The sequence below is a fragment of the Xenopus tropicalis genome, chromosome 4, assembly GCF_000004195.4.
Source record: "Xenopus tropicalis strain Nigerian chromosome 4, UCB_Xtro_10.0, whole genome shotgun sequence".
Taxonomy (NCBI): domain Eukaryota; kingdom Metazoa; phylum Chordata; class Amphibia; order Anura; family Pipidae; genus Xenopus; species Xenopus tropicalis.
In genome coordinates, this window is record NC_030680.2 from 16,597,076 (window position 1) to 16,621,456 (window position 24,381).

Here is a 24,381-nt window from a genome sequence, read left to right on the forward strand (position 1 = left end):
TGGCACTGACCTAGCAGAGGAGGTTGGCTCTGTGATTTGGCGGTGCATCCGGACATTATGGACACAGTTTTCCTTGGTACTGGTCTTGGCTTCCAGTTGGATATCGGGGGAGGTGTGGCTGATCTTCATTGATGACTCTGGAAAGAGCGAGGGTTGCCCTAGGTAGTTGTCGCTGTAGTCGCGCTCATTGGTGTCGCTGTCCGTGTAGTTAAGTTGCTCATGTTCTGTGATCCCTTTCAATCCATGCTCACGCCATGGGATCCAGCAGAGTTTCCAAGACACAAAGAGTGAGACCCCAAACAGGGCAAGCCCACAAGCGGTGACCAGCAGGGACAGCAAGCTCACCGAGACATCTGAAAATAGGAGAAAAATAATAAGAATTGGTCAAATGGCAACAGTCTTGGACACAATTAACACAAAATACCTCATACTGCGGGGTTTGGTGGAACTTTTCTACTATCAACCCTCTCAGAATTACCCATGACTGCAACTAAGCCCTAGTAAAACTTGCTCCAAATCTTTTCATTGCACTACTTAGCTCGCAATGCATATAGATAAAAACATATTTACATATACAAGAAACCATATTGGGCCATGTCTTATCCAGTTTTAGGCTTTCTGTTAGGTCTGCCAAGCAGGAGCACATGCACTGGAGAATGATTGGCCCCTGGGTTGGGTCCTGGTTGCCATTGCACATGTTCCTGGTTGGTTGGTTGCCAGGTGGTTGGGGGGGGGGGCAAGGGCCCACTGTGGAGGTGCTAATAGTTAGGGTTGTAGGCTGTTCTTCTTACCATAAAACCATGGCAGGATACGGCCCTTCTGCTGAGCACAGGCATTCAGCTGTAATAAGCACAATTCTACAGGAAAATATAAAGGCATAGCTCTCCTTATCTGTAAATTATAAAACTCATTTATCATATATATTCCTGCCAGTTGTGCCTGAAAAAAAAAGACAATGCCAAGTCTCCTCCATTCATAGAAAGGCAAGTTGAATTCTAGAGATGTTGCCCAATACACAGTGTTGAACTGGCCCATCAGGATACCAGGAAAACTCCCGGTAGGCCCAGGTGTCCCTCCTGCTCACCCAACCAATTGCTTTGTATGCCTATACCATGGCCATTACTCAATTATATGTGAGGAGAAATGGAGAAAAGGATAGATATGTACGTATAGTATGTATAAAGAAGTAATTAAGAGACTAAAGAAAGTGAGTAAACAGACAAATGGAGAGTGGGCCTAAGGTCTAAGGTTTTCTGGTGGGCCCTTTGCACCCCAGTCCAACACTACCAACACACCAGCAGTTGCTCCTCAGATACTGTCCTGCCGATGCACGGCATGTTAGTTTTACAGTAAAGCAATGCCCACCAACCTCGGAGGAGGCCGCTCTCCCCTCCTTTGCTTTTTTTCCACTTGAGATGAGATCTAAAGAAGTTCATGGAAGTCACATGTAATACATTTCCCCTTTGCCGCTCTGAAACTGCTGCAACCTTATGTCCTTCAGCCCATAGAGAACATTATCACTTTCCAAGTACAAAGCCCCTTGTTGCAATTTCACAGCATTTCCCACAAGCCCTGGGGCCTTTCCCTTAGGATCTGGGTCATGAAAGGGATAATGTAACTTCCTGGCTAAATGTCTGCACTGCCTTTGTGTAAGGTGCCAGCCTTAACACTGACCCTGTACCCTGTGTTTGGGTTGAGAGTCAGGAGCCAGTTAAAGAACAACTATACCTCCAGAATACTCAGATTATTATTATTATTATTATTATTATTAACATTTATTTATAAAGCGCCAACATATCCCGCAGCGCTGTACAATAAGTGGGTTTCATACATTGGACATACAGAGTAACATATAAAGCAACCAATAACCGATACAAGAGGTATAGAGAGCCCTGCCCAAAAGAGCTTACACTCTACAAGATAGTTTATATCATATTAAGTGGCCTATTAAAGAATCTTACCAAACTGGATGCAGGGACAACTCCTTAGCTAAACTCCAAGCCTGAAACTCGCACTATGCCAGAACTGATATTTCACATTATTCTGCAGAGTAAACTGGCCTATTACAGGGCATATTTCCCTGTGTGATTTTGTTTGTAATAAAAACAAATAATAAACCAGAAACTCTCGCAATAGGAAAATAAAGTCCTGCTCGGAGGCCGCTACGTTACTACGATAAAGCTGAAATGATGTTTCAGATCAGCAGAATAAGAGCAGCATTTAAAGAGAAAAGGGATTAGGGATTATACGGCAGCAGCAAACAGCCCAGAGCATGGTTATATGAAGGTTGGCATGGCGACTGCAGCCCAGCAGGTACCTTACATATCAGATAAAATAACCCCCTACTATACAGAATACGGATACTGGAAGTCACAGCGGATTTCCGTCATGGAATTTGAAATTTTATACCTATAGGTGGGAGCAACCATACTGCTGGCCCTTTGTTTGCTTGTTTAAAAAAAAAAAAGAAAACATAATTTCAAGCAACTTTACAATATACATCAATTAGAATTAGCCTGCCTTCAGCCTGCATCCTCCTAATCCCACAATTCCCTGCACACGTGATGTCAGTAAGGAAAGGAACATCACAGTGCAATGCATTGTGGGTTATGCAGTTCCTGCAGGCTGTCTGTAAGCTGTGGAGAAGTTGTTACAATTTGTAACATCTGTGTTTTAGTCCCTCCTCCCCTGCCAGGAATTCAAATAATACAGAAAGGGAAGACTGTTCATTCATACTTAGATTATTAGGTATATTAGGGGTTTCTGTGTTGTGTGGGGATCTTTAACTAATATTGGTTCGGAAGCCGAAGTTGCCCTTTAATATTCCACTTACACTCGGCTATCTGCAAGAGAATAAGGACCTCTGAATTATTGATGGACAAGTTGGAAACCTATCAATGAAAGGAATCATTCATCATTTTATTTAAGAGTGACGAATAACCGTACGATTCATGAGAGGTGGGGGGGTCCATCTGTCATCACATCCAAATCCATATTTTCCCAGTTCAAACTGAATAAAGAAAGGGTTTGGGGCCAGGAGCTATTGTTTACAGAATTGCCAGATACATTATATATCACTTAATAGCCACAAAGCTGAAACCAGACGCATTACTGGCTGCTCTCCGGAAGCCCAAAATGTCTGCAGAACATCTAGTGGGACTGAATCCCCTTACACGCTGTTTAATAATGCATGTTCCTGATGGCACTCATGGCACTAGCGCAGCGTTCCGCACTTGGGCCTCATTTCCTGCACTTACAAATAACCAGTATTTTCCATGGTGTCAACAGGGGCAATTAGTTATAACAGGGTCTCATTTCCAATCATCATAAAAATCAATTACAATATGGGATCCCTTATACGGAAACCCGTTATCCAGAAACTTCTGAATTATGGAAAGGCCATCTCCCATAGACTCCATTATAAGCAAATAATTCCAATTTTTATAAATGATTTCCTTTTTCTCTGTAATAATAAAACAGTACCTGTACTTGATCCCAACTAAGATATAATTACCCCTTATTGGGGGCAGAACAGCCCTATTGGGTTTATTTAATGGTTAAATGATTCCCTTTTCTCTGTAATAATAAAACAGTACCTGTACTTGATCCCAACTAAGATATAATTACCCCTTATTGGGGGCAGAACAGCCCTATTGGGTTTATTTAATGGTTAAATGATTCCCTTTTCTCTGTAATAATAAAACAGTACCTGTACTTGATCCCAACTAAGATATAATTACCCCTTATTGGGGGCAGAACAGCCCTATTGGGTTTATTTAATGGTTAAATGATTCCCTTTTCTCTGTAATAATAAAACAGTACCTGTACTTGATCCCAACTAAGATATAATTACCCCTTATTGGGGGCAGAACAGCCCTATTGGGTTTATTTAATGGTTAAATGATTCCCTTTTCTCTGTAATAATAAAACAGTACCTGTACTTGATCCCAACTAAGATATAATTACCCCTTATTGGGGGCAGAACAGCCCTATTGGGTTTATTTAATGGTTAAATGATTCCCTTTTCTCTGTAATAATAAAACAGTACCTGTACTTGATCCCAACTAAGATATAATTACCCCTTATTGGGGGCAGAACAGCCCTATTGGGTTCATTTAATGGTTAAATGATTCCCTTTTCTCTGTAATAATAAAACAGTACCTGTACTTGATCCCAACTAAGATATAATTACCCCTTATTGGGGGCAGAACAGCCCTATTGGGTTTATTTAATGGTTAAATGATTCCCTTTTCTCTGTAATAATAAAACAGTACCTGTACTTGATCCCAACTAAGATATAATTACCCCTTATTGGGGGCAGAACAGCCCTATTGGGTTTATTTAATGGTTAAATGATTCCCTTTTCTCTGTAATAATAAAACAGTACCTGTACTTGATCCCAACTAAGATATAATTACCCCTTATTGGGGGCAGAACAGCCCTATTGGGTTTATTTAATGGTTAAATGATTCCCTTTTCTCTGTAATAATAAAACAGTACCTGTACTTGATCCCAACTAAGATATAATTACCCCTTATTGGGGGCAGAACAGCCCTATTGGGTTTATTTAATGGTTAAATGATTCCCTTTTCTCTGTAATAATAAAACAGTACCTGTACTTGATCCCAACTAAGATATAATTAATACTTATTGGAGGCAAAACAAGCTCATTGGGTTTAATTAATATTTAGCAGACTTAAGTTATGGAGATCCAAATTACAGAAAGATCCCTTATCCGGAAAACCCCACGTCCCGAGCATTCTGGATAACAGGTCCTATACCTGTATTATATTCTTTTATTTTTGGGGTGGATATGATTTCATTCTGTTGTATAGTTTCTTTAAACATTGTCCTAAAATATCATTGGGGTGGTTGGCAACAATTTGCTTTTATTTTTTACAGGGCCAGACTGGGCCAGTGGGCACGGTCAGATTAGGCCAGCAGGAAACCGTGAAAAAATCCGGTGGGCCCTGGGGGCCCAGACCTGGCCCTTGCCAGCGATCCCGTGGCCAACAGTGTTCCTCCCCTGACACGTTACATTTACGCGTGCTCAGGGGAGGACATCGGGCAGGGGCCCCTTAGGGAGGTTAGGGAGGCTCAGTGGGGGCCCCTGTGCGAGGTTAGGGGGTGCAGTGGGGGCCCCTAGGGGGTGCGGGGGACGCGCCGACAGGGGCAGGGCCTTGAACCCCCAGTCCGACCCTGCCAGTGGGACACTGTATGGTGCTGCTGAATATGTTGGCGCTATAGAAATACGTTACTAATAATGATAACAGATTCTCTCCCTTCACTTCACCCCAATACCTCCAGCCATGTCTATTTCCCACACACACAGATGCTCTGATGTTTCTGCACAATAAGCTGCTCAGAGCCTTCACTAATCACCGTGTCACTCCCTGCCCCCCCATGATGTCACTCCCTGCCCCCATGATGTCACTTCCTGCCCCCATGATGTCACTCCCTACCCTCATGAGGTCACTCCCTGCCCCAGGACATCATGATCCACCCCCCTGCCGAAAGTTCAGGGCATTAGAGGTGGCAACCTTAGTCCTGGCCCAGGTCTGCTCTCTGCAGCCTTGCGCCTAATAAAACAAATGTGATGCAACGTGAGTGCATGAATGTGTGCGGGGGCTTATTGGCTGCAAGTGTAGGAACAGGGAATGCACCTGGGGTGGGGGCCCTTGGGGTGACAGCTCTGGTGGGCACCCTAATCCGAACTCCAGTTTGGAATTCCAGCAGCTTTGTGTTTGTGCCAAGCAAGTGAATGAGCCCCGCTGACAATCCTGCCCTATAACACGTCTGTATAATACAGCGCAAGGCCAGAGATAACAGCAGGCAGGTTTTTAAAGCTCAATAAACGCAACTCTCATTTGACCTTGGGAGCATCAGCTTTTCCAGTGGATAAAAAGGATATGTATTTTTTTAATGCTCTGGGGATTGTGCATACATTTAACATATGTCTACTTTGCTGCGCTGAAGGCACGGATAGCAGCAAGCACAGTTTGTCTGAATCGTGAATCTCTTACTGTGTGTAGAACAGGGATTCCTAAAGGGTAAGTAAACCTTTAAAATATGCTGAGGTAAAATTGATGAGACTGCTATACTAAGGCCTTTTGTAATATACATTCATTCATTATTTATTTATTTTTAATTCCAAGATATTAAGGGTTAATATGACTGCAGTCGAGGAAGTTGTCAGAGAAAGAAAGAGGGCTGATCTGATGTTCTTCTGGTTAGGGAAACATTAGAAACCTCAGATAACTTTTCTCACGTCTTTCTCATGCCTCGTCAGCACTGCGGTCCCTTCACTTTAGCAAGCAGAGCCCAGGGGAGAGATACTCCCTGCTATCAATCCTTGTTGGAGCACAGACAGCCCCTACTAGCTAAATCTATCTGTTTCACTTTCCTAAAAAGTGCTATAACAATAAGGAACCTGCCACTGACTAAAGCCTCATTCATGGGGTCCCTGCTCCCCGACTTCACTAGAGGTAGGGTCCCTGCAGGGCAGCACAGCTTTACTAGGGCCTCATTGGTCCCAGGCTTAGTGGAACATCCCCCTGGTACAACAGATACAGGCCAAAGGGGTAGCCCCACCCCTAACCAAGCACTAAATTAAAGTGTGGCAGGAAGTGGTCATAAGCCTAAGGGCCAATAATAAAAATATACTAATTAGATCACCCTGACACATGGGCATCTGCCCAACAACTAGGGAATAACGAAGTGTTGGGATTTAAAGCCATAGGGGCCATTAACCCTATGGATCCCTACAAATCAATAAAAAAGGGTGATAGTGTCTATCTATATATATATATATAATTTATATTCAGAAATGTGGGGACTGTAGAAGCCAGTAACTGGATATAAGAAAAAGAAAACTGAGTTCCTCACAATGCATTCTATTTCCTCCCCCCTTTGATAAGGCCACTTCAATGGGACTAAAAAGATGGCACGGAAAATTTGCAAAAGGAACTCTCAATACGCGGTTGGCGTATTCCCATGGCAACGGGACCTTTTTAACTCGAAACACTCACGTTTTACCTTGAAATCTTGTCTATGAACCTTCCCATTGGAAGTGCTTGGAAGGAAAACTACTGACATTATTCAGTTCTGAATTTTGGCTTTTCTCTGTGCATCCCACCGGCGCAAAATCCGTTACGAAAACAACAAATGAGTCTAATTTATTATTTTTTATGAAGGGGATTTAAAGGAGAATGTAACAAAAATATCAAGTGACATTTACAGTAACGTGAACTTCATAGCAGAGTGAATGGTATATAGATATTGGACCTGCAGGGAGAATGGTATATAGATATTGGACCTGCAGGGAGAATGGTATATAGATATTGGACCTGCAGGGAGAATGGTATATAGATATTGGACCTGCAGGGAGAATGGTATATAGATATTGGACCTGCAGGGAGAATGGTATATAGATATTGGACCTGCAGGGAGAATGGTATATAGATATTGGACCTGCAGGGAGAATGGTATATAGATATTGGACCTGCAGGGAGAATGGTATATAGATATTGGACATGCAGGGAGAATGGTATATAGATACTGGACCTGCAGGGAGAATGGTATATAGATATTGGACCTGCAGGAAGAATGGTATATAGCAGTGCTGTCCAACTGGCGGCCCGCGGGCCGCATGCGGCCCGCGACCCCCCTCTGTGTGGCCCTCCACCTCTCTGGCTGCTTTGATGGCTTACCCTTGTGTAAACTTTAAATGGTTTCAGTACTGAGATTAACTGCCCCCCCTGCATGGTTCTCACCTCAGATTCAGGCTGTAATCCTCCTGTATTGTTTAAATATGTAATCAACTGTACTGTTCACACCTTTTAATCTATGCATTGTTCACCCCCTGCAGTGTTCACACCTTAGGCTCAGGCTGTAATCACCCACATTGTTTGTCTGTTCACACCTCAGACATTGTATGTAGTGCCTGGACTATGCTGTCTGTGTGTAGGCAACATAGGGTAGGCAGAATATGGCACATAGGCAGCATAGGGCAGGGAGGGTATGGCATAAACAGGCAGCATAGGATAGGTAAGGTTTTGAACACACAGGCAGCATAGGGCAGAGAGAGTATGGCACATACAGGCAGCATAGGACAGGGAGGGTATTGAACACACAGGCAGCATAGGGCAGGGAGAGTATGGCACACACAGGCAGCATAGGACAGGGAGGGTATTGAACACACAGGCAGCATAGGGCAGGGAGAGTATGGCACACACAGGCAGCATATGGCAGACACAGGCATCATAGGGCAGGCAGAGTATGGCACACACAGGCAGCATATGGCAGACACAAGCATCATAGGGCAGGCAGAGTATGGCACACACAAGTAGGTGCCTGTGAGAGGTGAACCTCGCAGGGGTTTGTTCTGGGAGTTTGTTAGCAGTTGGAAATAGCCATTAAATGGTCCCTAAGGTGTGTAATTATATGCTGGGGGTTGCTGTGCTATCCACAGGGGAGGAGGAGGCATATGGATTTTAGGGTATGTCTTAATATGACATAATATAATTCTTTCACATATGAATGATGGTTGATATTCCTGCAGTGAGGACCAAGCATTTGGGTTTTTGCTGCACTACCACCATTGTGATTAAATGGGTGTGGTTTGAAGTGGGTGTGGTTTAAAAGGGGGGAGTGGTCAAAACTGGCTTTCATTAGCGGCCCTCCACCATGTATGCGCGAGAAATTCCGGCCCTCGGCACCACATAAGTTGGACAGCACTGGTATATAGATTACATCAATAAAGGACTATATATAGGTGACATCAATATAAGGAAAATGATATAAAGGTGACACAGAACACAGGTGGAATAGAATATTGGTGACATCAATGTAAAGAGAACGGCAGATAGGTGACAGTTAGAATGGTATTATGATGGATATAGAGTTGCCACCTTGCCAGTATTTAACTGGCCTAGCCAGTTACAAAATTTACTGGTAATGTACTTTCCCTCCCAGTCTGCCCATTTGCCCTCCCCATTCTCTTTTTCCTTACCCACCCCACCCATTTTCCCACCCCGTATGTCATAGCCCCATCCCCAAATGATGTCATGGCCTGTCCCAGTATTACGATAAGAAAAAGGTGGCAACCCTATTTACCCTGTTTATCAAGATGTCAGCATGGTTCAGGTTGTTTTGTTCTATAAAATCATTATGTGGTGAAGAATCAAGGCAAATGCCAACTAACCCAGAGGTATGATTGCACAGATACCCTATGAACAATGGGCAACGGGGTGAGGACTGTTATGTGCCCTCCTCCACGCCAGCCCATGCCTCTTGAATATAAAGCTGCCAAATAAATGCATAAAGCTGCATCTGTGGTGCAAAGCGCAGGGTAGAATGCAAATGTGCACTTTACAAATGATGCCTTGGATCTTCTAGCAGGCCTGGACTGGGATTCACTATAGGCCCTGGCATTCCAAGTACACAGAGGTGCAAACAGCCCCCCAGCAGCCCAATAAATAGTGACTGTCTATGGCACCTTACAGCAGCCCCTCTGGCATTTGCCAGCATCCACAGATTGCCAGTCTGGGCCTGTCATCTAGGCAACAGTTGGGTGCCACTTGGGAGACTCATTACAGCCTTGTATAGAGTGTGCAAGAAAATTATCTTTTTGTACTTTTTTGTACTTGAAAAAAATGCCACGTGGAAGTGGGTTTTGTCCAAACAAGAACACTCAAACGCATGGGCATGCGTAAGAGCTCACAGCTTTGAAGGAACATTGTCTAGAGACCTGTCCACCTTCTGTATACAGGTATGGGATCCCTTATCCGGAAACCCGTTATCTAGAAAGCTCCAAATTACGGAAAGCCCATCTCCCATAGACTCCATTTTAATCAAATAGTACAGATTTCCTTTTTCTCTGTAATAATAAAACAGTACCTGTACTTGATCCCAACTAAGATATAATTACCCCTTATTGGGGGCAAACCAGCCCTATTGGGTTTATTTAATGGTTAAATGATTCCCTTTTCTCTGTAATAATAAAACAGTACCTGTACTTGATCCCAACTAAGATATAATTACCCCTTATTGGGGGCAGAACAGCCCTATTGGGTTTATTTCATGGTTAAATGATTCCCTTTTCTCTGTAATAATAAAACAGTACCTGTACTTGATCCCAACTAAGATATAATTACCCCTTATTGGGGCAGAACAGCCCTATTGGGTTTATTTAATGGTTAAATAATTCCCTTTTCTCTGTAATAATAAAACAGTACCTGTACTTGATCCCAACTAAGATATAATTACCCCTTATTGGGGGCAGAACAGCCCTATTGGGATTATTTAATGGTTAAATGATTCCCTTTTCTCTGTAATAATAAAACAGTACCTGTACTTGATCCCAACTAAGATATAATTACCCCTTATTGGGGGCAGAACAGCCCTATTGGGTTTATTTAATGGTTAAATGATTCTCTTTTCTCTGTAATAATAAAACAGTACCTGTACTTGATCCCAACTAAGATATAATTACCCCTTATTGGGGGCAGAACAGCCCTATTGGGTTTACTTAATGGTTAAATGATTCCCTTTTCTCTGTAATAATAAAACAGTACCTGTACTTGATCCAAACTAAGATATAATTACCCCTTATTGGGGGCAGAACAGCCCTATTGGGTTTACTTAATGGTTAAATGATTCCCTTTTCTCTGTAATAATAAAACAGTACCTGTACTTGATCCCAACTAAGATATAATTACCCCTTATTGGGGGCAGAACAGCCCTATTGGGTTTATTTAATGGTTAAATCATTCCCTTTTCTCTGTGATAATAAAACAGTACCTGTACTTGATCCCAACTAAGATATAATTACCCCTTATTGGGGCAGAACAGCCCTATTGGGTTTATTTAATGCAAGGATCCCCAACCTTTTTAACCCGTGAGCAACATTCAAATGTAAAAAGAGTTGGGGAGCAACACAAGCATAAAAAAAGGTACCTGGAGGTGCCAAATAAGGGCTGTGGTTGGCTATTTGGTAGCCGCTATGGGGACTGGCAGCCTATAGAAGGCTCTGTTTGGCTTTACACTAGGTTTTATGCAACCAAGACTTGCCTCCAAAGTAGTATTCAAAAAATGAGCACCTGCTTTGAGGCCACTGGGAGCAACATCCAAGGGGTTGGGCAGCAACATGTTGCTCACGAGCCACTGGTTGGGGATCACTGATTTAATGGTTAAATTATTCCCTTTTCTCTGTAATAATAAAACAGTACCTGTACTTGATCCCAACTAAGATATAATTACCCCTTATTGGGGGCAGAACAGTCCTATTGGGTTTATTTAATGGTTAAATGATTCCCTTTTCTCTGTAATAATAAAACAGTACCTGTACTTGATCCCAACTAAGATATAATTACCCCTTATTGGGGCAGAACAGCCCTATTGGGTTTATTTCATGGTTAAATGATTCCCTTTTCTCTGTAATAATAAAACAGTACCTGTACTTGATCCCAACTAAGATATAATTACCCCTTATTGGGGGCAGAACAGTCCTATTGGGTTTATTTCATGGTTAAATGATTCCCTTTTCTCTGTAATAATAAAACAGTACCTGTACTTGATCCCAACTAAGATATAATTACCATTTATTGGGGGCAGAACAGTCCTATTGGGTTTATTTAATGGTTAAATGATTCCCTTTTCTCTGTAATAATAAAACAGTACCTGTACTTGATCCCAACTAAGATATAATTACCATTTATTGGGGGCAGAACAGCCCTATTGGGTTTATTTAATGGTTAAATGATTCCCTTTTCTCTGTAATAATAAAACAGTACCTGTACTTGATCCCAACTAAGATATAATTACCCCTTATTGAGGGCAGAACAGCCCTATTGGATTTAATTAATGTTTTATTGATTTTCTAGTAGACTTAAGGTATAGAGATCCAAATGAAGGAAAGACCCCTTATCCGGAACACCCTTGGTCCCGAGCATTCTGAATAACGGGTCCTATACCTGTTACCTACAACCAAGTGTTGGTGCCTCTCAACATAGCAGCTCCTTAACAATAAAAGCAACCGCTTGTGGGGGTTCTGATATAATATGTAGGAAATCCCTGGGATGACACAGTTCCTGGGTAAGTGAGGGCGACCAATCAGAAAAAAGCCTACAGGTAGTATGATCTTACTGTAAAATCACCATGTTCCTCATTTCTCATAAAATTCTGGTGAAATCATCTAAAAAACTTTTTTTTGTTCAAAATTGTTCCCTGTATTGTTACCCTCCGTTATCTGCTGTTCTTTTATCTATTACAGCAAAAAAACACTTTTAAATCGAAGAGCAAAAAAGAAAAAAAAAATCCCATTAAGGTTTCCAAGATGGAATTCTTTGCAAATACAGTATTTCAGAAGACAGGGACAAAATTGGAAGATGAAAGCTTGCCCTGGAGCTGACAAGGATAAAGCGCTTCTTGCTTTCGGTGGCCACACAAATGCAATTTAAGATAAGACAAGGTCTTACATCCGATGTCCGGTGCTGCCGAGGAGTAGGATATTTGTCAAAGATAAGATTATATCCAATTTGATAAGAAAAGGCTAACGCAATTATGTAATTTAACCGGATTAAAGAAGAGTACACTGGAGGAGATTGAGAACAAGCAGGCTGAAATATTACTGACTTCAATCAATGAAAATGGGGCTAGAAGGAAAGCTGACAAGTGTAGGGACCACGTGCGGCCCAGAGAGCAGCTTAACGCTCGATAAATTCTATGCACTGTCATTAGTGAAGCACCAAATCCAGGATTCGCTTTGGGATTCTGCCAAGATTTGGCTTATTTTGGCAAGATTGGGCCGAATCCATGTGCCTAACCAAATCCAAATCCTTAAAAATCACATTATGTTTTGTCACATAAACACAGAAGTTGAACATTTTCACCACAAGCGAAGTGTGTGGTTCTGGAAATTAGGATTTACTGTAGAGTCAGTATCTAGCTGAATCTTCCATGAAGGATTCGGTGCGTCCCTAACTGTGATACGGTTATAGGGTCTATAAACTGGGGTGTGTTCCTTATGAGAACTTAAGCGACACAACCTTGAAACATACAGACAATCTAGGCACTACATTGTAGATGAACCACAATACATGGGGGCAGGTCTCCACAGACCTCTACAGGCAAGAAAATGAACATTTAGGAAGGCTCACACTGCCCAAAACAGACCAACTGCTACATAGTCGTATCTAATAGAGTCTTCAGAGAGCTTTGCGCAGTGGCAGTATCATAGCCAATGAGGTCAAACTGAGGTGTGATTTTTGCTAATTGTGATGAAGCTGAAGCTTGATGAAAGCGGAGGGGCTGTGTTCCCATTAGGGAAGAGCTGCTGACTTATTTTCGTCGGGGGCTTCGCACATGCTCATTATGCCTAATCATGCTTCACTTCCTTGCCACTGCGATTAGGCGGGAGGTATTTTTCTTTTATTCCTTCCAGCTGCCAGCTGGAGCCTTACCAAGGCGATTAATGGCATTGCACCCGTACACTTCTGCACCCTTTTTGTGTTTGATTTGTGCACCCTGGATAGGTGTCATAGTCCTCTGGGCTTGACCCTAGGCCAAGACTTGGTGGATTTCACCCTAGCTTCGGTGAAGGTGGATCTGCCCACACATGTTGTTCATTGGCGAAAGCCTTGGACACATGAGCATCGGAGCCCATACCTTCGGGTAGGACTCACAGGCAATGACTCAACATTGTATCTAATAGAGTCTTCAGTGGAAGGCCTTTTGTTGTGTTTAACACAACCTTGAATCATACAAACATTCTAGACACTACATTCTAGATCAGCGGTGGACAAACTGCGGCTCTTTAGCCCCTTGAATTTGGCTGTTCCAGGTGCGGGCTCAAATGTACAGTGCGATAGCATTTTCGTTGCCCGTAGCAAAAATCAGCAGGAGGGGTGTGGTCTTTGGGCTACGGGAGATGTGGCGCAGGTGGGGGCGGGATACGCAGAGCAGGGGAGGTTCGCTCCTTTCATGCACGAGTGAGTCAGTGACAGTCTGCAAAAAATTTGGCTCTCAAAAGAAATTTCAATCGCTGTTTTGTTGATATTTGGCTCAGTTGACTAATAAGTTTGCCCACCACTGTTCTAGATGAACCACAATACACTGGGGCAGATAGTCTCCACAGATCTCTACAAGCAAGAACATGAAAATTTATAGAGGCCCACCTTCCCCAAAACAGACCAACTTCTCTATAGTCATATATAATAGGTTCTTTAATAGAAAGCTTCCTGTTGTGTTCACTACAACCTTGAACCATACAAACATTGTACGCACTACATTCTAGATAAACTAAAATAAATTGGAGAAGATCCCCAGACATCTACAGACAAGGACATGAAAATTTTGGGAGGCTGATCATCACCAAAATAGACCAACTGCTACACTGTCATATATAATAGGGTATTCAATGGGAGGCCTCCTGTTGTGTTTAAAACAACCTAGAATCACACAAACATTCTAGATCAGTGCTGTCCAACTTCTGTGGTGCCGAGGTCCGGAATTTCTCTCGCATACATAGTGGAGGGCCGCTAATGGAAGCCAGTTTTGGCCACTCCCCCATTTAAAACCACACCCACTTCAAACCACACCCATTTTATCACAATGGTCGCTGCAGGGATATCAACCGTCATTCATATGTTAAATGTTATGTTAAATTGTCATATTAAGACACACCCTTAAATCCATATGCCTCCTCCTCCCCTGTGGATAGCACTGCAACCCCCAGCATATATTTCCAACTGCTAACAAACTCCCAGAACAAACCCCTGCCAGGTTTACCTCCCACAGGCAGCATAGGGTAGGCAGAGTATGGCACACACAGGCAGCATAGGGTAGGCAGAGTTTGGCACACACAGGCAGCACTCTGTCTGTCCTATGCTGCCTGTGTGTGCCATACTCTGCCTGTCCTATACTGCCTGTGTGTGCCATACTCTGCCTGTCCTATGCTGCCTGTGGGTGCCATACTCTGCCTGCCCTATGCTGCCTGTGGGTGCCATACCCTCCCTGCCTAATGCTGCCTATGTGCCATACTCATGTGTATGTGTATAGGCAGCATATACCAGGCAGTACATACAATGTCTGAGGTGTGAAGAGGTGAACAATATGGGTGATTACAGCCTGAGCTAAAAAGGTGTGAACAACACAGGGGATTACATTTTTAAACAATACAGGGGGTTTACAGCCTGAATCTGAAGTGATAACCATGCAGGGGGGCAGTTAATCTCAGTATTGATACCATTTAAAGCTAACACAAAGGTAAGCCATCAAAGCAGCCAGACAGGTGGGGGGCCACACAGAGGGTGGTCGAGGGCCGCCAGTTGGACAGCGCTGTTCTAGATGAACTGCAAGAAATTGGAACAGATTGTCTCCCAGACCTCTACAGGTAAGAACATAAAAAGTTAGGGAGGTTCACCCAAAACAGACCAGTTGCCACATAGTCATATAATAGGGTCTTCAGTGGAAAGCTTTCTGTTGTGTTCAATACAACCTTGAATCATACATACGTTCTAGGCACTATATTCCAGATGAACTGACAATACATTGGAGCAGATTATCTTCCAGACCTCTACAGGCAAGAACATAAACATTTAGGGAAGCTCACCCTACCTAAATAGAAAGCTTCCTGTTGGGTTCACTACAACCTTGAATCATACAAACATTCTACGAAGTACATTCTAGATAAACTAAAATAAATTGGAGAAGATCCCCAGACATCTACAGAAAAGGACATATAAATTTTGGGAGGCTGATCATCACCAAAACAGACCAACTGCTACGCTGTCATATATAATAGGGTATTTAATGGAAGGCCTCCTGTTGTGTTTAACACAACCTAGAATCACACAAACATTCTAGAACTGCAATAAATTGGAACAGATTGTCTCCCAGCCTCTAGAGGCAAGAACATAAAAAGTTAGGGAGGTTCACCCAAAACAGACCAGTTGCCACATAGTCATATATAATAGGGTCTTCAGTGGAAAGCTTTCTGTTGTGTTCAATACAACCTTGAATCATACATACGTTCTAGGCACTATATTCCAGATGAACTGACAATACATTGGAGCAGATTATCTTCCAGACCTCTACAGGCAAGAACATAAACATTTAGAGAAGCTCACCCTATCCAAAATAGTCTGACTGCTAGTGTGTTTAACACAACCTTGAACCATACAAAGATTTTAAGCACTATGTGCACCACATATATATCTTTGGCTTGTCCATTGGACACACTGATGCACCATGTCTGTAAGTTTGCAACCTGTCTGTGTCATTCATACTGGCCTTCAGGATGGGGGGCTGACAGTGACGATACTTGGGGGTGGGGAAATGGGTAGGTGCCCTGCCCCTTCCGCTAAATGGGTAGGTGCCCTGCCCCTTCCGCTAAATGGGTGGGTGCCCTGCACCTTCCGCTAGTTTTATAATTAGGCCAGGTTTGAAAAATCAGTGAAAGCTGCAAATTGCCCATTTGCAGGGTTTTTTTTATTTTGCATTATAAATGCTTGGCTATATCTGAGTTCCATCCATCTCCTCCTGATTCACTCTAATTTAGCCTTGTGTCTTGTCACTCATTAAACATTGTTTATTGCAGTGTATCCATTCATATATTGTCCATTACTTAATGTCTCTCTATGCATTCCCTCATGTATTGGGCTGCTTGTAAATATTCTCTTTCTGTTCTCCAGTATTCCCCTGAGCAACATTTATATTCTTACAGTGTCAGTCTGATAGCAGGGAGGCTTAAACCGGCCTTTCTTTCTTATTAATCTTGTATCTACCCTTGTGTATTCCCCGAGCTGCACTTGTCTCTGTGTTGTGTCACTGTGATTGGGTGGGGGAGTCATTTCTCAGGCCCTGTGCTATGGCTGTCAATCTCGGGTTCTAATCCCATGTATTTGCTTTTTGGTGTGACTGCAGGTGGCAACCAAAGGAGACAAGTCAGGCAGCAAACCCAATCTAGTAGACATGGTAGGGGTCGAGACACACATTAGCAATACCTATCAATAAAACTTCATCATGCCCAATCAGAAATAGTCTTAACCCATTAGTAATGGATTAAGATGACTTGGAACCTTGGGTTATATTTGGTAGATCCACACTGCACTTTGTACAAATGAATTTAGCCCTGTTGGCTTCTGCCATGTTTACGTTAAAGAAGAGAATAAAAAGTCATGGCTCTATAGGAAACTGAAGTTCTCAATTGTGTTCCAGCAGCAGGCAAGCTCACAGCATTGGGCCCCCAGACATCCTTATAACCTGCCAATGGTCCCTGCAGTCTCCCATACAATTCTTTAATTGAGTCCAATAATAGACCTATGTATAACAGGGATGCAGTGTCTCACTTATGTGTCCCCTCTTTCTCTCTCCCTTCCTCTTCTATATGAGGTGACTTCTTCTAGCCAATAGTAGTTTTATGGTCATCACATTAAGAGTGCCTTGGGACCTGGGTTGTTCTCAAGACCTTGGAACTGACTCAACTTAGGATCCATCCTCTCAAGTTGGTTAGGACAGGAAAAAACTAGGAGGTATTTTGACAGAGAGTGGGTGACAGTTAGCTTTTTCCCTTTCTCCCAAGCTAGTTGGACATTCAACCTTTGGTCAGGGCCCCTTAGCGTATAATATACTACTACGAGGCTCACATTTATTGTTTTTGTCAAGTAGCAAGTGACTTTCTCATCATAAATTGCCTTTAGGCTAAATCCTCTGTCAATGCTCAAAGATTCCCTCACCCTAGGGGGCCAGATCCACAGTTTGGGGACCACTGTCTCAAGATGTACAGTTGAGCCAGGAGGTAGCACTAGAGTCTTCTGTTGGACCAAAAATTCCAACAAGCACTTCACTACTAATTTTATACCCAAGTGCCCATGGCTCTGGCAAGAGTAGCCTAAGAGACTTTAAGATTATAACACCACTCTGGACAAATATATCCGCCACTCCAACAATTGTAATACAGTTCTAATTGGTTGGCTAAGGGGGTGGTAGTTATATTTCCATGCAGCAGATCTTTGAGTGAAATGGAAGATACACAGGAGAGTACAATATTCCCAACATTAAGGAAGAGCTAGAGAATTGGCATTCCTTTGCTATTAGCATGCAACGCAGAGTGACTGTGAGGAGTTTCCAGCACGTCCGAAGATCAATGGACACTAAATAAATGGTATTAATTATCAGAAGAGAGGAAGAGACACTTCCTGTGCACACCAAGCTTAATGATGTAATCGATACGTGTAATGACACATAGATTGTATCATTGCTCCCGTAGCATAGATACCCATTGCTTACTTCCTCAACTACGTGAGAACCTGGATGCCCTTCACTACTAAAAACCCACGAATCTACAATTCTTCAGTGAGAATTAGACTATAATTTGAAGAATAATTTTCCATTCAGTTAGAAAGTAAGTTAAGAATGGTTATCCTCTTAATTGGCATTATTTATGGTAAAGGAGCCAGTGTCATATGATGGTTATGTACTAACCAGGAAGCCTTAGACCAGGGATCCCCAACTTTTTTTTACCCATGAGCAACATTCAAATGTAAAAAGAGTTGGGGAGCAACACAAGCATGAAAAAGGTACCTGGAGGTGCCAAATAAGAGCTATTTGGTAGCCCCTGTGTGGACTGGCAGCCTACAGAAGGCTCTGTTTGGCTTTACACTGGGTTTTATGCAACCAAAACTTGCCTCCAAGCCAAGTATTCAAAAAATGAGCACCTACCTTAACACCACTGGGAGCAACATCCAAGGGGTTGGTGAGCAACATGTTGCTCACGAGCTACTGGTTGGGGATCACTGCCTTAGACATAGCACCTCTCTTGTCCTCCATTTATTAACTTATTTCTTTATTCTTCTCTTGAATCTGTATTCTCTCTTCTGATCTTCTGCTTCACCTTCACCAACACATCCCTATTAACCCCAACTGTAGGGTCTTACCCAACTTCATGTTACCTCATTAGTCTCCACTCCACTTATCTATCTACCTCCTCATCTCCCCTACCCAACCTTTCCAACCCCTTCACATTCTGTTTTCTCCTGCCTCATCCCTTAAGAAATGTTCTGTCACTAAATATGTGTTCACCGTATAAAGAATTTTAATAAGATTATATACGTAAAAGTGCTGCCTCAAACCTTAGTCGTGTAAATGGTGTTGCCCTTCCCATTCAGTCATGTCAAAGTTGGGCTTGGGTAGGTGTGGGTCATTTGAAAGTGGATTAGGGTTGGGCCAGGGTCACAATTTTTCCAACATGTGCATTAATAGCCTATGAACACCCAGCATTCAGGAAGCAGATGTGTTATGAGGCTACATTTTTAATATTATTATTAAGAAGTCACTGATCAACCAGTCCCGTCCCCAGTGCTCCCAGTTACACCCCAATCTTTTCCCTTCAATAACAGCCAACTGCTCCCAATTTTCATGGTCCTGCCCCAATCACTGGTCCCTTACATAAGCCTCCTTTTAGATGGAAAGCCTATGTGCTGGTAGTACAGCGCCTAAAGTTAGGGTTGCCATTGGCCGGTATTTCACCTTCCTAGACAGTAAAACATCCACCAAGGCCAATATTACAAATGTAGCCCTAAATAATACCCTCAAATTTAGCCCCAGGCCTGCATACCTAAGCCCTGGACTCAAATCCTACCTCTTCCCTATCTCCACTCAATCCACCCTCTTTAGCAGTACCTTGTGTTGTAGCTCCTTTGAAGACACCGCCCTCTTGTTATGTCCTCATTTGTCACCTTCCCCGACCAGTATAAATGGTGGCAACCCTACCTTAAGTTTAATTACTATTTTTCTTTCTAGTCAGACCCTCTTCTGTTCATCTTCCAGTCTGTCATTAATTCAACTGCCTTGTTGCTAAGGGTCAGCAGGAACTTTGCAAAAATATAAGTCTGAGTTTCGAACAAAACAATACATAATTCCACAATGGGGGGAAAAAAATAATGGATGATGGCCAGCTGCAAATAGACCTACAATATCACTGTCTACATCATAGTGAAACTATACCTTGTTGATTTTAAGGTGAACGTCCCCACGAGTGACAAGGAAAGGGGACAATTTACTAACGTGTTTGCTGTGCAACTAATATCTAATGTTCTTTATTATTATTATTAACATTTATTTATAAAGCGCCAACATATCCCGCAGCGCTGTACAATAAGTGGGTTTCATACATTGGACATACAGAGTAACATATAAAGCAATCAATAACCGATACAAGAGGTGAAGAGAGCCCTGCCCAAAAGAGCTTAATATCTAATGTTCTTTCAATATATTGACTATATTGTTTAGTCAGCTATGCAACCTGGGATGGGAATCAGAATGCTGATAGACTTGCCACAATGCTTCATGATTTATGCCACCCCAGGGCAGCCCAGTACATTCATGGCATTCTGTATGCACCTCGCACACATCCTGAAATCCTGAAATACTCTCTCAAATCCAGATACTATGAGAAATTCCACATTATAATAGCAGGTCAGACTGGGACATCCAATTCCCTTCATATCACCGGCCATTGTCTGGCAAGCACTAGTGATGATTAGAGTGCCCTCTCCCAGAGCCCTCCATTACTCATCAAGACATTATAAATAATGGGTCATTTCGATTTGCCCGACATTTACCTCCCAGACAGTAACGGCTCAGGTCTTTAACTTTTTACACTTCTAATTAAGCTGTCAGCCTTGCGCCGATTATATTGGTGGGAAGATACTGTATTTTATTTTGTGGCAGCGGCTGGTCCTGATAATCACATTCCCAGCGAGGAGCGGGTCATTATATTTCTGCTGCTATTGTTAGGAAACGTTGGACTTCAGTAACACCCAACATAATTACTTAATGAGGCAGTGCAGAAAATAACAAAATAATAGTATTTGCATTATTTGCGCTCACCCAAAATCTCACCGTTCAATTGAATTGGGTAATAGCTCTGGCATATTAATGCCATAAAGCAACGATGTATGTAGGTTATTAGAATGGAGGATATGATGTCGATAATAAGATGCTGATGGCCTCTCTCAAACCTTCTATACAGAGCTGTCAAGTAGTAATGGGCGAAAAGTTTCACCAGGCATGGATTCGCGGCGAATTTCCGCGTTTCGCCATTGGTGGATTGTTTCGCGAAACGGATGAAAAATTTTGCCGCGGAAAAATTCACCGCACGTCCAAAAATTGTCGCCGGTGTCAAAAAAGAATAGTCGCGAGCGACAAAATAATAGCCGTGCGACAAAATAATAGCCGCGGGCGACAAATCAATAGCTATGCGACAAAATAATAGCTGCGTGCGACGAAACAATAGGCGTGCGACAAAACAATAGCCGCGGGCAACGAAACAATAGCCGCGCGACAAAATAAAAGCCGTGGGCGACGAAATAATAGCTGCGTGCGACGAAACAATAGCCGCGTGCGACGAAACAATAGCCGTGCGACAAAACAATAGCTGCGGGCGACGAAACAATAGCCGCGTGCGACGAAACAATAGCCGTGCGACAAAACAATAGCTGCGGGCGACGAAACAATAGCCGCACGACAAAATAATAGCCGAAAAAAAATTGTCGCCGTTTCGCGGATCTTTGGAAAGATTCGCAAATTTTTCGGCGAAGCAAAACGGAACAGATTCGCTCATCACTACTGTCAAGCCATCTGGTTTATTTGAGAATTACCTGAATTTATAAAGCAGGTAGGGGTGGAGCTGAAGGCATGGTCAGCACGTAATTGGGTCAGGGTACAACTGGGAGTGGTCAAGGTGTAACAGAAATCACTTCCAGGAAGCCTGAGCTTATTTGTGGTTTATGCCTGAGATTCTAGCTTTCTTCAAAACAATATTCAGACCACACTTGTCTTAGGTCCTAATACAAAGCATTGTTTACATCACTGCAGGGTTCTGAGCTCTTACCTGGTGTAATTAGCAGTTTAAAGGTCAAACCATGTGATCGGTCATTTAATATATCAACCAGGTTAGAAAATTTCGGTCGGATTACAATAAAATCGGCGCATGTATTGTGTATCGGATGATATCCTTGGGAACCTACATTGGAAGTCACTTTTGTACAATTGGTGTCTGCCGACTATTCCATGTTCAGAACATTCTCCGATTTGTTATTTTTAGGGCTTTATCCTACAGTTTCAGGCTGAATGTAAGTTTCAGATCGTTGCATTTAAACGTACGACTGATATCAAAACGTTCGTTGGAAGAAGACTAAAATCTGAACATGTATGGCCAGCTTTAGGGCTTCTCTATTTGCCAGAACTCTGCAAGTGATAGGACCAGAATAGTAAAACACCAGCTAGGGCTGGGGCCAATATTACAAATTTAAACACCTGCTCCAAAATTGACACAAACCCCACTCTAAAAATGCCAGACATAACCGCATCCCTTTTGACCCTGTTATAATTGCAGCCAAGCTCTGAGTTGGAACTTGGCTGCATTTATGCTGGAATTATGGGGAACACTACTGCTTTATGGGTAAAAACATAGTAACTTTCATCCAAAACTGCACTGGACACTAAGACGTGACTGTGTAGATCCAGAAATCCCAACAGCCTTGGATATTATCCTTGTCCAAGAAGTCATCCAAGACACTTATAAAAGAGCAATTTTGCTATAGGTTTAAGTTGGCCTTACATATGCACAAGCAGAGAAAATTACTTTCTTTCCCAATTATCTGGGGAGGGGGGTGGGTTGGTGGTTACACTTTCTCTTTAATAAAAACACCCCATGGTGTTATATTGTTTCTGCATAATGTACACATATGGATATTCCATCTACACTTACGCTGCCTGCTTTTTAATAAAGAGTCTCTGGGATCTTTTCCCGGGGGAGCAGTAATATTTCTTGAAGTCTCTAATTGTTGTCTCTGTATAGGTGGAATAATCTGTTTAAGTAGTGACAGTAGTTCAATATACGTTTTGTCATTACGTGGGCGTGTATTTCACCATTGTCTGCGCTCATTATCGAGTCAATTAAATTCTGCTCTTCACAGGAGAAGTTTATTTTCGGCGTGGGGAGAAGGTGTTAAAATAATCGTTAAACATTGTTCTCCATCTGTCCACATGCATCATCCGCTCGCCTTCTACTTTTCCTGGAGGCTGGAAAACAAGTTAGAATCCATATCGACAGTTACGGGATATAAGGAATAATGTTCCCTGTTGTATATGAACATCTCAGGGCATCAAGGAGTTCCACAATGATGAAAGATCAAGTGCGTTTATATAGGTCATGAAGCTCCAAGGAGACGACTTCTATTCTAATATCCAACTGGCATCTCATCCGGACTACAAACCTACTGGCCTGAAGAGATTCTACCCTTCTCCGAACTTCAAAGTTTGCTCTGAATTGCAGAGAACGGAGCAGGGAATTTTTTAAAGAAGGACTTCACTAGAATTTGGCTTCAGGGAAGGATGAGAGCACAGCTGAAAGGTGATGGAGAACAGAAGAGAAGGAAGGCATGGATGAAGAAGGGCAGCAGAGGACTGCAGAAACGTAGCCGTTGTCAGAAGGGTTACAGTGTTTTTTATGGAGCCTACGTGGTGTGTAACTTATAGCAGACCTAGGCTAGACACAAACTGCATGTTAAACAAAAGATTTAATAAGAAAAAAACTGAACATGAAGACCTCAAAAGAAAACACAAAGCAGGTAGAAAACAAGTTCAATTTTAGGTCTAGGCAGGCGGCAAAATATAGTCCGAAAACAGACACAAGGTCGGGGCAGGTAGCAGACAAATGAAAATCCAATAACAGGCCAAGGCCAACAGCAGGGAGTCAGAGCCAGAGGAACAGGTGCACAGGTGGCCCAGGTTGACGAATAAGGCATAAAGGAGACCTTAAACAGCCCCCTCATTGGGCTATTGCCTGCAGCTGGATCATGGGTGTGGTTACCAGGGTATCCACCAGGCCCTAACCACACAAGGTTGAGCAAATTTGCACTGATTCAATCATTCAACCAAAGAGTAATTAGCTTTGATGAGTCTAACTAGGCACAGCTTGCCATAGATGCACATCCACTGACCTTAACACGAATATATATATTTTAGATTCTGTATCTTTAAGACAAGTGCAATAGTTTCATAAGATTCACAGAAAGACTGTTGATCCCCTATATCTCAGCGTAAACCATCCACAGCAGTGCTGCTCCACCCAAATGTTGCCGGGTCTACAACCCCCCTTATACTATCAGGGGATATATCATAATGGCAGGGCAGGATACCAAGTCCAAATACTTAGCGCGTGTCTACATAAAATTGTAATACTGTCTCTACTGATTATAATGAGCACAGGAAAAGCCTCAGCTGAGCCATTTGCCAGTTATACCCCATGATGGGAACATATTCTTCCTGTAAATACTTTCATTTTGAGCCCATGAGCACTTTAAATCGATAAGCAAT

General features: G+C 42.6%; 1 protein-coding gene and 1 pseudogene across 2 annotated transcripts in view; one reads left to right on the forward strand and one right to left on the reverse strand.

Annotated features, from left to right (window-relative positions):
* syt9 (synaptotagmin 9) overlaps positions 1 to 24,381 on the reverse strand; it is a 103,013-nt gene that overhangs the window by 69,714 nt on the left and 8,918 nt on the right. For both annotated transcript variants that reach the window (XM_002938037.4, XM_004913448.4), the window contains exon 2: positions 11 to 353. In XM_002938037.4, the coding sequence (XP_002938083.2) occupies positions 11 to 353 (343 nt within the window). The remainder of the gene's footprint in view (positions 1 to 10; positions 354 to 24,381) is intronic.
* On the forward strand, positions 13,212 to 13,368 carry LOC116410680 (annotated as a pseudogene).